Genomic DNA, 14,433 nt, shown 5'->3' with positions numbered 1-14,433 from the left:
TGAAAAATATTCCAGGGGACAGAAGCGGTCACACAGTTCTATCCAATCTCCCTTTCTGTGTGATTCCTGGAAGAGCATGTACCAGCTGGTCAAGGTACAGTTGCTTATTACAGTTGCTAATTCTGAAACTTTAACTACGTCAGAGAGGTAGCGAAGGAATAGGAGCTGCAGCCACCTCCTAAACTCATGTTCCACCTCTGCTTCCTATTAACCCAAGCAGAATTTGGCACTGCAGCACATCTATCTCATAACTTCAACAGGAAAAAAATCCTTAACTTAAGTATTTGCTGCCAGCTATCGTTGGCTCCGACTTTCATGGTCAATCCCCTAGGAGAAAGTTATCTAACTGATTAAAAATTAGCTAATTTTGAAGTCCATATGGGCTTCATTAACACCATCTAAGCAGTTTATCCATGGCGTGCACTATAGGGGAATACACAATTAATAATTCACCAAGACTTAAAGTGGAAACACTCCATGACTTGAGGTGCTTGGCATCTTGTAACTCAGGTCAGATACAACATAAATCCCCCTATCCCACATCTAATAGTATCCTTATAAATTACAGTATGGAATCAAATGAATGTCAGGCTCTTAAACATCTGCAGAAGATGGTGCTAGCCAGACTGATTTCTGTTTCCAGAGTGTACCTCTTCTCAAAAGAGAGGGGGCAGTTAAGAAGGGAGTAATACAGAAAGGACTAAAAAGAATATAAAAATCCATAAAGTAAATTGATCATTTAATCTCCAGTAAGTTGTTCAAGGAGGAAGGTACGTTTATTTATATTATGCTTGGAAGTTTGAGAAAAATGAGTTCTAAACTGTATCAATAGTAATTGTTTAGTCATTAACATTGTCATCATAGTTATATGTTTATCATCAGGCCTTCCAGACTGTAGTGAAACCATAACCCCACAGCATATGTAAGATTTCAGAAGTGGGTTTCTGTCTATATATATGTGCAGCTTCTCATATGAGAAGACCATCTATCTCATGATTCACCATTACCACAGAGGTAACACAGAAGGCAGAGTAACTTGTTGGTACCAGTATGAGAAAGACTAAACTGGCATCAATCAGATGCATTCAGTGGAGCTTCACTTTCACTAAAATGTACTATGTTACAGACTTTTTTTTTTCCCCTTTTTAAAAATGCTTCCCTCAAATATTCCACTGGGTCTGGTCCTGCTGCCTAAAATATTCAACATATATCCTTTCTGTTAGAACAAAGCAGACAGATGAGGTACAGCAACACAGAGATCTTTCAGAAGAGCAGAGGAGTAGCCAAAACAGACCCTATACCTGGTGCAGGGTAGAGGGGCCAAGTGACTTGGAAACACAAAGAGCCTACATTTGAAAAGAGCCACTAACTGAAAGGTTTGGGTTGGGTTTTTTTGTTGTTATTTTGCTTCGGGTTTTTTTTGTTTGGGGTTATTTATTTATTTATTTTTATTGCAGGTGACTTAATTTTAGCTCCTGTCTTCTCAGTGAAGCAGGAAACTAATTCCTGCTACAGAATCACAGAATGGTTTGGGTTGGAAGGAACCTTTAAAGGAACCTTAAATATCAGCTAGTCCAACCTCCCTGCCATAGGCTGGGACATCTTTCACCACAAGAGGCTGCTCAAAGCCCCATCCAACCCTACCCTGAACACTTCCAATGATGGGGCACCCACAACTTCTCTGAGCAACACGGTCTGCTGTCTCATCACCCTCATCATAAAAAAATTTGGGTGAAGATATTCCAGCACTTGAGCAACTGAACAACTGGATATGTTTCTTCATTAAAAACACACACTTCAGAAATACTTAAGAAAGTATGGCTTTGGGCGGCACGTTTACATGATCTTTAAGAGAGTATGGCTGTATTTTGAGAGTATGTTGTTGCCATGAGTTATAACATATTTTAATATACCAAAACTGACAAAAAGCCAAGTTTTCTCTTGCTTTCTAAGGTTTTTCTAAACCTGTTTTTCAGCCTGGGGACTTTGAACTCAAAACTGTTCAGCAACACTCCAATTTCCCTTACTTCTAAGAATATGACAGAGCCATTGTACCATGACTACAAGTCACACAAGTTCATCCATGTTCTGTACACTGATTTTACAAAATAATTGGAAGTTGACAATAGGTGACCATTGAAATGAGTAAGATACACAAGAATCGAAACAAGATAGTGACGAAGATTGTTCTGCAGCATACTTAAAAGTGATCTGAAGGCCACAAATCTTCAGTTTTATTTAATTTCCTTTCTCTAAAATTGTGTAACCTTTTCAGTAATTCCTGTGTGGGTGGGAATATGTACCCTGAAACCCAAGTCTAGACTATTCCCCAGTTTCATAGAACCAGACTACAACCACAGAGTCCATTTAGAGACAGGAAAGAGTAAATGAACAAGTCTGGAAAAGTTTATTTAGCATTTGTCTACCCATATAGATGGTTGTATAAGTGTATTTTGCATTGGTAAAGATAAGTTGACTAAGTCTTGCACTTGAAATAAAGCAGCAACACACCAGCTACAGGGAGCCTTTATCTTCTAACATATACTTTTCAGTGGCTCTTGGGGCATAATTTGAAGAGGTCTCTTTGGAGAAGCATAGCATGTGTGTGTGCAGACAGGTGCAAACAGTGTGACACTCTTACCTGCAGAACAGACTGCCATAGGAAAGGCTCTGAAGAAAGCCCCCCACCTCCTCATCAAGAATTAATCCCATGCTAGAGGTATGGGCCTGCATGGTTTATGTTATCTTGGTCATGAACTGCTTTCATGCATAAACTCTCCTAACCAACGAGGACTGATTTGAGCAATCAGACTTTGTGAAAAATATTTGTCCTGCAAAACATCGCCTCTGCCTTTGTTTTTCACAAAAGGCTTCTCTTTCCAAAGGCCATGACTGTTAGAAAAATCATTTGAGATTCAGGATCAATAGCTATGTGGGTTTTTTTCTCCTGCTAACCTCAGGTGTTACTGGCTTTCTGTTTCTTTAATGGGTGGCTGAAAAATGGTAAGTATGCACTGAGGCTTCCAATCCAATGAAGGCACGACATTTGTAGTTTCAAAGTACTAAGTGTTTCTACAGATTATTTTTTTTAAATAAAAAGCAATTCTCCAAAGTGGCTAATTCCTCTCTGAAGTTTTAATCGTGTTTTTTTTCTGGAAAATAGTGCACTGAGACCTGGGCATTTCTTTGGTGTCTGTTCTCTTTGATACTAATGACACTTCTTAGTTTTGAAGAAAAAAATGTTGGAAAAGACACTGATTATAGTTGGAAATGCTGACCTAACTTCAGCAAAATTTACCCAGAGAGATCTCTGATATTTTGAAGATAACACCTTGGACTCCTTCATCGTTCCTGGGGAAAGTTGAGTTTGCAGCTTATCCCTACTTACTGGTTGAATGGTTTCCTATGATGACACTGAACAATATCAAAAACACTGATGGGAGTATGAGTAAAGAAAGCATGAGTTATCTACTGTCTGCATAATAAGATCTAACTATCATTTTAATTCTTCTTGAAAAGATGATTGCATGTTTGAGCATGTAACTCACGAAACAGCAGATTCTAAATAATATATGTACAAATCATACCATAAAACAAACCTCACAGACACTGCTCACAAATTTAAACAAGCATACACACTGGTATCAAAATACATAATAGAAGATCATTATTCAAGCAGATCACTAGGAAAATCTAGAATAGAGAGAATAGCTCCTCAACCAATGTCTAAAAATGACAAAAAAGTCACTGTGTGTTAAGGGTAGACTCCTAAAATGAGTAACACATTTCAGAAAACTGTATTCTTGAAAATACCTAACAAAATTAATCATTGTGAACTAATGGATGCAACCAAGAAAAACCCCAAACCACTCACCCTACAGAATCTGATTTAGTGTTAAGCAGCACATATCCCAAATCACAAAGCCAATGTTTCAGTTGCTTAAGTATTAACAGACAATCTTTTAATATCATATATACTTTGGACAGGTTGAACACAACGGATGTATTTTAGAAAACAAAAGTTCATTCCTTAAGCAAGATAGTTCCTTCTTTCTTCTCTTAATTTTTATTGGGCTTTTTTTCTTATGTATGTAATTAAAGGGGGGAAATTACACAGTATAAGTAGTATGGTTTTGGTTTGGTTTGGTTTTTTTTTAATATAGATTGCATAAGGATTATATTCTTCTTCTAAGAACGTACTTGATAGATATGTTTCAAGAGCGCTCACTTGTCCCTGAGGACAGCATTTATATAATCTAATTTCAAACACCCTGCTCACATCACCTGAATCACCCCTTGGAGTTCTCAATAAATAAACCGCAGGTAATTCACATGCTCCAACTAGAAAGTGCTTAGGTGCACAAGGGATATGGTGAAATTACTCTTTTAAGTGTTAGGCTATTTTTAGTTCTGGCTCTCATCCATTCCTCCAGTCACTGAAGTTAGCTCTATTAGTTGCAGAGTTTCTTCATTTTGAAGAGCTTAGCAACACATAGACCATGACCATTCTTCCAATACCAGATACAAGTCCTCTCCACCTCTCCTTCCCTTAATAGAGATATCTCATGGAAATGTTACAGGATGAGCTATATTATGCTGTGTTCAACATGTTACTGGATTAAAACTATGTAATGGTTTACTATGTAATCCAAAGATACTTCAAAGAATTTTTAGAAATTGTCACAATCAGGGAAGTCAGAGACATGAAAAATTACACAAACACAAGACAAGATTTTCCTTTAAAATTAATAATTTTCCAGCAAGAACTTTTATTTTGAAGGATAGCCTACTTGAGCTAGATCCCAGCAGCTTAGGTGGAAGTGCAGGAGTGCAGGAAGCAGCAGGAATTGGGTTGGGGGGGAGAGAAGAGCTATCCCTCCCTGTGTACTTCTTCCAGAGACCACTAGGCTCTTGCTGGTGGAGCACAAGAGGCTACAACTTTCTCAACATCAGACAAATGTTGCTTGAGGTGAAGTCAAGATCTACGTCTAAGCTGCTATATTAACCAGTTCTTAGCTTACACTGACAGCAGGAACATATCACCTTTGAGTTTCTGTTCTGTGTGTGCCTCAAGAAATAATAATCTTTTCTCAACACAGTAATTGAATTTACCAGAGTTCCTCCAGTGTGCCCTAAAATGTCACAGTCCATTACAGTACTGTGCAATGTGAAGATAGTTACTGCCTTTTATGTTACAGAGAAACCTTTTTTAAGAAGCCTGGCTTTATGAGTCTCCATTCTAGAATAAGGTTTTCAAAACCCAACTGGATGAAGCTTAGAGCAGCCTGGTTCTGATCCCATAGCTGATCCTCCTTGAGCAGTAGCTTGGATTAGAGAGCTCCTGAGCTTCCTCACAACAAGAAATTATCCTGTGATCAGGTTAAATAACATTCAAAACCAAAAATTAAAAAAAAAAAAAGTAACACACCCCCTCAGGACTACTTGGTAAGGAAGCTATGAATAACCCTATAAAGAACATCCAAACACTAGGATTTGAGTATAAATTCAAATTACAAAACACAAAAATTATTACTCAAAACTTTTCCTTAAAGCCAACTTAACTGTTCAGCACAATCCACAAAGTACCTTTACTGTAACATAACTAAAATATTTAAGCTTGTGGAAGTGAGTAGTTTTCATATACAGTGAAAAATCTACTAAACAGATTTCTGCATACAACTTTTAATGAACATATGAAGGAACATGAGCTAGCAGCAAGAGTTTTGTTTTTTCTTTGTTGTACAGCATTGGATTTACATGCAGCATTATTAAATGGTAAGCTATCTAGACAATAACATATCTAAGATATAAACATCATTCAGAATAAGTCCATTTTCACTAAGGCAATGAGTCAAAATTCCCTATTAAAAACTTATCTGAATACAAAAATAGGAATTTTAACAAACAAGCAACAAACACACATATATATTGTCTGATCAAAACATTATGTAATGGAAATTCCAAATTTAAGTATTACAAGAAAAAAAATGAGGTAACAGGTTCAAGTCATGGTTGACAGAAAATTCAAGACTTTCAAGATTTGTCCCAGAAGAATCCTCTTACATTTTGTTCCAGAAAGTGTGTATATCAGCTTCACAAGGTGCCAAAATGGAATAAAGCTTGTTATAAATAAATGTATTCTCTTCAAGGGTGAAAGAGCAAGTTCACCAAACAATTACCAAAAGCCCCAAGCAGCAAGTAGCAGAGTTTTCCAGATGCACTATCCAGTTTTAATATTTGAATTAGATTGTAAGGCTGAATAAGCTTAGAATAGTATTTCTTTGGGCTCATTCAGATGACCAGGAATTGTATACTATGCACCAGCAGGATTAAAACTTTTACTTAAAAGCCAGTCACATCAGAAGTAGTTAAAATTTTTAGCAACTTTCTTCTCTCCAAACCCCATTTTAAGATCAATAGTTTTCAGCTGGGGGTCAAAAAAATCACAACCTAAAGAACTTGAAAAATATTTTTTAAACACAGAAGATGTCTGAGGAAACTAAGATTTACTTAAGAACGAAAATACATTCTTATTTTAGTCTTAATTATTTTAAATATTAGATTTTATTAACTAGCTTCTGTTAGAAAAAAAAAAGCCTTTCTGGGCTAGCTATCATTCAGAAAAGGATTGATCAGTGTCTCACCCAAAATTCTTAAAAATTCTAATGCCAGGCTTAGGCTACATTTTACTTTCATTTATCCTGGCAACATTTACTCATGAAAGAAGCACTCAGGCTATAGTATATTATAGTCTGTGGCAGTTCCCATGTAATATTATTTCATAATTCAACATTAACCATCATAGTTTAAAAAAAGGCAAGATGCTTAATTACAAGAGTTCATCTTCTGTGCAAGGCTCGTAACTGTTTAATAACCTTATCTCTCAAGCAGTTGCCCAGAGTTACACTGCTTGTAACAGCATTAGGACTTTCCAGATGAGGATAAATTGAAGCAACTAGATTTCTGCACTATTATGGTCATGGGATACGAATGGGGTTTTAGACATATAATGGAAAATGTTCATTTCAATACTTATAATTATTTACTGAAATAATAAGACTCTTGAGTTTAATAATAAAACTCTGGTGATTTAAGTAATGCTGTTTTTCAGCTTTTGGGTATAAGTGGTCAGAAAATAACTAGTCTACACTTACGCTGCTGAAATAACAGGCCCCAACTACTTATACTAAGACACAGAAAGCACAAAGAAGAATGCTTGCAGGAGAGGACATATCTGGCCAGCGAGGACATGTCATAACAAAATAAAATATAACCTTTTTCAGGTGTGCAGATTAAAAATGACAAGTAATAAGATATAGACTAAAGCATGACCTCCACACCTGTGATTTCTGACCTTGTTAACTCCTGTCAGACCCTTCCAGTTCACACACAGACATGAAGACCCCTTACCTATTTCACTGGTTTGACAGCAGCCTCCTTCAAACATTTACCCCGTCCTCTGCCACAGAGACACCTGCACTTGGCTGAGCTTGCCAACCCTCTCGGCAGCAGCACAGTTCCCACCTCACCAGCCACCTTTGCTGTGCAGTGCCACAGCACCTCATCCTTCCCATGAAGCTTCAACATTTGCCCCATGGCTGCCTGGGTCCCTGGCATGCAGCCCCACATGTGCCTTCCCTATGCTCCAGCCTACACTGAGGACCACTCCTTTCGGTTCTTCACAGGATAAGTATGTGCTGTCAATGCCAGAGCAGAATTATACAGCTTCCCTGTTTTTGGAAGAAATGAACTTGCTACAGTAGTGTTCTTTCAGTGAAGCACAGTCAGCCTCAGTGACTCTCATATCCCCTACAGAAGAGCTCATTGGAGGGAAGACTAAAATGCCTTTTCTTTTAAAAAGCACCTAGTGATTGATCAACAGCTGCTGGAGTAAAGGCAAGTATGTAAAAAGCATTGCCTTGCACAAGACAACACTCAAATGCCCTTCCAGCACTACCCTCCTCGCCCAGAGGCACTGGCTAAATTTTACCTTTGATGAAATACAGAGTGCAGGAGAAAGAGGGTCAGTGATCATCAGGAGTTACTAGGGTGCACAAGGAAAGGGCTCAGTTCAGCAACTCCGCTCTGTCACGCATGGATTGCCACCAACACACAGCACTGTCAGAAGGGCAGGGTTCTAGGAGAATCCCTGACACATGAAAACCCAGGGAGTCGCTGATGGTCGGGGTGTAATGTTTTAAATTTAATTCACTTTTTTTTCTCTTTTAAATCAGGGCAAACAGACTGCCTGCAGAAAGCACCCTTTCAGCCAGTACAAGCAGCTAGGTATGTCTACTTAGTTGCCAATTCAGTATTATGAAATGCCTCTACAAAAACATGATATTTAACCAGGACTAACACAACCCTGGAGGCTTCACTTCCCATCCCTTTCATGCATGTGTTTCATGCATCTTTATTTATTTATAATAAATAAATAAATAAATAATCTTTACTTATTTGTAACAAAAACTTTATCTAGTCCAAAATTCAATTTATTTCAAAGTGTTTTTAAAATTTGCATTTTTTTCAGTAATAGCTTGCTAACAAACCTGAAGTTACTGTTAGCAGGCCAAAACCCTGATCTTTTATGTATCATCATGAGAAATGTCCCTCAAAATGCAGAAGACCAATGTTAGAAGACCAATTCTAGCTAGTGGCATTTAGCAGGACAAAAAACCACCACCAGGCACTCACACTGCACACATGAAGTAGATAGGAAAACGCAAAGCACATAGAATTTTTGTAACCTCTATTCTACACCATCAAAAATTACAGCTGGGTAGTTTCACAACATGTCTTCAGTCACGCTCAATGCAGAGCAAAGCGTAGTTGCTATATTGGCATACCAGAAAACATATTTACATATGCAGAATGACAGGGGAGATCTTGCAGCTATAATTTAAAAAAAAAAAGACCACTACTCATGTGTGGACTTTATCACAACTCGCTCTTCACAGAAATACTGATAGAGAATTCCAACACACAAACGGTTTCAATGAACTCATTACAGAACATTGATAGAAGTGCAACATTTGTAATACTCCTTCAACATGCACCCAGCACTCTTACAAAGCACCATTTCTTCTAAAACATATAATCGATGCACAGATGACAGCTGAAGTATAAAAATAAACACAATCACTCTGTTAAAAAATTAGTGCAAAAGTATAATTTTTTTTTCTTGTTTGAAAATGTATGCTATTTTTTCCAGATGCATTTAATAGTATTTATTATCTTCTTACAAAAACCAAGAAGTCCTTCTCAATTCCAATTCCATCTTTGCTCATTCTGAATTGCAGGACATATCTGACGTCCTAATATTCCCCAACCTTTGATCAAGAGCTCTTAAACTCTGTTTAAACTGAATTACACAATGTTTAAAAAAATAAATCTAGTATTTCTAGCTCTGTCCTAAGTTTAATAAATGTTTCAGTTACCGTCCACGGTCTCAGTACGTTAAGTGTTTTACTGAGAGTGGCCCATTTACAATCCTTTCTAATAGGCAAGAATATCCATCTTAACTCATTATTTGGATCATTAAATAAAAAGTCTTCGCTTTTTTAAAGAACAACAGAGCACAGCATTCCTAGTGCAACTAATTATAATTCAGTCTGGAGCAGAACTACACTTCTCTCATATTTTGAAAAAAAGTTGAAAAATGTTTTCAACTGTCAGAGAACTGTTCGATTAAAGACTGCTTTAAAATTCATAATCCAGAAGTGTTGTAAGAGTCGCTTTTCTTCCAACAACTCATCAATGAAAGGCTGACATCCAGTCCTATCAGTCATTTAAAGAATATGTGCAAAAAAAAAAAAGTTAATTGGAATTGTCTGTGAAGCAGTTAATTTTACTAAGATGTCAGATATTGAAGTAATGCTTCCTGTTAAAGGGACACCTGCACTAACCAATGTTCAAGGGCTCATGTTAAGCTAATTAAACTATGAAGTTATGTTCCCCAAATCTTATTCCAAGAGATTTTCTCATACATGTTTTTTTCTTTAAGGATTATATTGCAAAGCTGAAAGCCAGTCCAGTTTTTGGGTCGAATTTGGGTTTGTTGTTTTTTTTTCCACACAACATGGGTGAAGGTCCCTTTAACAAGGAAGGAGACAGGTATCACTTAATCAGGATGTGGGAATGGAATCTGTACCTATGGGTAAACGGCAATGCGTTCTGGGTTGGTTCAGCCCTTGGTTCTGAGTTCTGCGTCACTTCTGGCGTCGCTCTCTCGTCATCCGTCCCGTTAATACTTTCTGGCGTTAAAGGAGACTGAATATCTCCTCCAGCTGATTCCTTAAATAAAACAAACAACAGATTAAATTACAAACTGGCCTGCTAAGAAAGGCTATGTGTGTACAAGCATCAACACTAATTCTTAAATTATACAAAAATTTTAGGTAGTATTAATGTGAGGCTCAGATTTCCTGCAACCCTCATGGCCATATTCCATCCCATGAATTTAATTTAGAAGTATATTACCGTAAGATTCATATTATCTTGTACAACTGACCTATGAATTATTTGCAAGTATCCAGCCTCCTGCTTATTACAGACTTCTCTCTCTTTCCTGGTTTTACATTCAGCCCTCATTCCTGCTACACAATGGGTGACTATTGACAACCAGGATTCTTGTCCCTTACTTTAAAACAGTGGAACAAATAACTCTGATATTTGTTTCAAAATCTAGCTTTCATATTGTTTATTGACCATAGTGAGTAGTGGAAGAGCCATTGGTGGTGCATACACCGTTTGGCCTATTGGACATCTATGAAGAACACTTGGTCAGCAGAGTCCTTGCGAAACTTCCACAGGCACATTAGCCCGGCTTAGCTCTTGCTGGTCATGGTATCATCTGGGAAGGAGAATACTCCAGCTACGCCCAGGCAGCTTCTGTTACTGCTATGTAACTGGACAGCTGAAAACCTAATGGCTGCCTCCCAGTAGAAGGCACTGGTGCAGTTTTAATCACCCTTCATCATGCCAACATGTACATTTCTGTTTTGGCCAGCAAACACCATTTGCTAATTTCTAGTCACTGAAAAGTACTTCTTTTCTATAAAAACAAAGTACACCCTTGGAGCCCACATCCTAAACTAGAACATTATAGGATTTTCCCTACAAGCCCCCGCCCCTGTATGTGGTTTAATTTTAGTGTTTTCTTTCTTATTATATTCTTTTTCAAGTAATGATTTTTGCAGGAGATAAGCAAGTCATATAAACTAAGTAGCTCATCTTGATTTTAAAACGTGTTAGTGGGCTTTCAGTAGTCAAGTGGTAACATTTAATTCTAAGATAGTTTCATGAACAGAGTTCAATGGATGTCATGGAAGGGTACCCATACAGCAGAGGATTAGCTGAATTACAGTATTTCCAAAAGCAAAGCATCTCCTATGACCACACAGCCTTCTAGCATCTGCATAGGGAACACATAAAACCACTATTTAATGTTATTAAACTGAAGCACAAGCACAGTCTCTGGAAGGCCAGCAGCTCTTCTTCCAAGCTGTCAAACACTCTGCATAGGAAGCTGAAGAACAGCAATCTCAGAAGTAATTGCAAAGTATCTGAAGATGGTCATGATCTTATATAAGATCAGGGTTTAATTTTGAACCTCCACTTGTAGCCTTCAACTAGTTTAAAAGGATAAGGCTTTTTGAAAGCCAATACTGAATCTTATCCTCCATCCATAGAAATGTCCTTGACTTTGAGACTTAACTAGATGCAAAAAAAATGAATTCTTTAAAAGAAAGTAAGATCTGGCTGTTATCATTGCTGTCCATATCTTTCTGGTGTCCCTTAACCAAAAATATTGTTGTTCAATGTTTTCATTGCACTTTAAATTATATTAAGCATTTGCAGAACAACAATTGCCAAAATTTTGCTTTTATTCTGCCGTATTTCTCACATAGTGAAAGATACGCATCTCACTCTATAACCTGAATTAGTGGGTGATACACTTTTTAATACTGACTTCAAGCTCTATTATATTTAGCAATTATGAAGCTATACAATGCACACGCACCAGTGTCTCCATTTTGCACCTTATTAAATTCCTACTGATTAAAAAGCAGAAATAATTAGCTTTCACTGACTTAATTCCACAGATATAAATTGTTGTTTACAATATAAATGTAATTTTTAAAGTATATAAATGCAAATTGTTACCTACTTTCAGGAAGAACGTTATTTTATACTCAAAATTATTATCTTAAGTGTTAATACTTTAAAAGTCAAAATTAAATCTTGATTTTTACATAACAATTTGCTGAACTGAAAATGAATTGAAATTAAGTGTGAAAGGAGAGCAGAGTTGGCAAGATAATCAGGCACATGAATTATTTTATACAAATTATATGGTTTTGTCTATTATTATCCTCTGATTTGATAAAAAGTTTCCACTGACATTAAATGAAAGCCTTTACGGACCCAAGAGTTTCTCTTTTATTTCCTCCCCTTACCAAATTACACTACATATTCTAAAAAATACATACCACACCCTACAATATCTGCATGGCTTCTATCTTTAAGCTAGAATTCCTACACCACTATTATTAGATACATAAAGCCACAGCCTACTTATGAAAATGTTTTAAGTGTGAATGCATAATAATTGTTTCAGTAGAAGAAAAACAAATGTGCAAGTCCCACCTAGGCTTATTTTTCAGTAAAGCACTTTCACAGACTTCTAATGTGAATGAAATTCAAGTGACAAAAATCAATGCAGACAAACATCAGTCTTTGTAATACCTAAAGGTCCACTGCCTGCAAATTCACGAGGGCCTGATTTTGTATGTAGAAGAGAAGCATCAGATTCTAGTACGTATTTCTTCCACCAATAATACAGGTTAAACAGTGCTCTCACACACTGACAACTATCCCTGCCTGATAAATAATTTATTTGCAGCCAACTGTAATGAAGCTGGCTAAGAATAAAGCACCAAAGACAACAGAAAAAGCCATTTACACTGAACACAATTTTTACAAACGTTTACAAATAATTTGTTCCCATTTTATATTAATTAGAAAGAGTAGAAGAATTTTAGAAACATTTTTGTGAGATGTTCATATTTAATGAAGTCTTTATTCCATACCATTGTAGCTTCACATATCCATTCCTGACTTTACAGAGTTGGGGAAGAAATTGCAGTCAGCTTAAAAAAAGATTTTCATCCTTCCCCTCTAGCTGGGAGAGCAGGTTAATCTAGCTCTAACATTCAACTGTGTAGACACCATATGGAAAAAAACGGTGCTTAAATTGAAAATGACAAGTCTTCCTGTAAATCCGTGACGTGCTTTAAGGCCTGATATTTCTCACTCATGTCAGCTACAGACGGTTATTTCATGTATTTCAGAAGAAAGGATTAACAGCTCTCCCGTGGTATAAATCCACTATTGTATCATATATAGGTTTCTGGAGGATATTGAACTTTAAGTCACTCACCAGTCCTGGACTTATACATGGACCGAGTATTAGTATTTTTCTACATGACAAGTAAATGTGAGAGTCTGACTTGGGCATATTTTGCTCTTTAAGAGTTTGTCAGAGATCTGCACTGTCTAAAGGAGCCCTGGCTCTACTGAGTATGCGGGACTCCAGTGATGCTAAGCAGTATAAAATGACAGTGCCTAGAGTATATAAACTAAACATCACAGAGGGGTATTCATCAAAAGATGTCTTAAATTTCAAAATCTTATGAACTAAAAGCACTCAGTCACAAAAGAGTCTTTAAAGTAAAACCAGCAGGCTTTACATCACAGGTCAAGTCACCTTATAATGGTGACTAGATATGGAACAGAAGGGAAGGAGGAGTAGATGGTTCTAAAATCATGAACAAACCAAAACAATTCCAGCTTGTTTTGTTATTAAGTATCATACTGTTTTTTCATTAAGTATTCCATATACTCCCCTGGCATTGCTGTTCTTCAAAGTGGTTCTCTGTTTAGTACTGACTGGCAATGACGTAAGTCTGCAGGCTGCTGATTCAGATACTGGAACCCATGTGAAGTATTTGTTCCAGTATAGAAATTCACATAACATCCCAGAAAGTTACTTTTTCCACAAGCTTTGTAAGTAAATTTTGTACTTCTACAAAGAAAAAGCCCACAGGTGATAAACCATGACCATTTTGCCAAAACCAACCCACTCCTTGCACTAAAAAATGTGAATCTAAAACTTTTCAGGCAATTGCTGTTCCTAATAGTCTGCATAGGAGGGGTTCAGAATCACAGACAAGTATTTTGCATAAACTACTCACCACACAAGTTCAGAAATTATCAGAGGTCTTAATCTGAAATGATGGGGGTGAAAAGGAATACTGAGGACAGATTGTTTAGAGACGAAGAACTGAGGTTCAGAATCCAGTTGGTTTTAAAACTGATAGGGTGAGACTGCAAACTGCACAAACTGCTCTGTTTGGTTCTGTACTTGAACCT

The 14,433-nt window shown here is 37.0% G+C and overlaps 1 protein-coding gene across 1 annotated transcript in view; it reads right to left on the bottom strand.

Moving 5' to 3' along the window:
• The window catches only part of HOMER1 (homer scaffold protein 1), a 92,961-nt gene that overhangs the window by 36,740 nt on the left and 41,788 nt on the right, over window positions 1-14,433 (bottom strand). Inside the window, exon 5 of the mRNA XM_064438666.1 lies at window positions 10,151-10,293. Coding sequence (XP_064294736.1) covers window positions 10,151-10,293 — 143 coding nt within the window. The remainder of the gene's footprint in view (window positions 1-10,150; window positions 10,294-14,433) is intronic.

The sequence above is a fragment of the Phalacrocorax carbo genome, chromosome Z (assembly GCF_963921805.1).
Source record: "Phalacrocorax carbo chromosome Z, bPhaCar2.1, whole genome shotgun sequence".
Classification (NCBI taxonomy): domain Eukaryota; kingdom Metazoa; phylum Chordata; class Aves; order Suliformes; family Phalacrocoracidae; genus Phalacrocorax; species Phalacrocorax carbo.
This window is presented reverse-complemented; position numbering and strand designations above follow the sequence as displayed.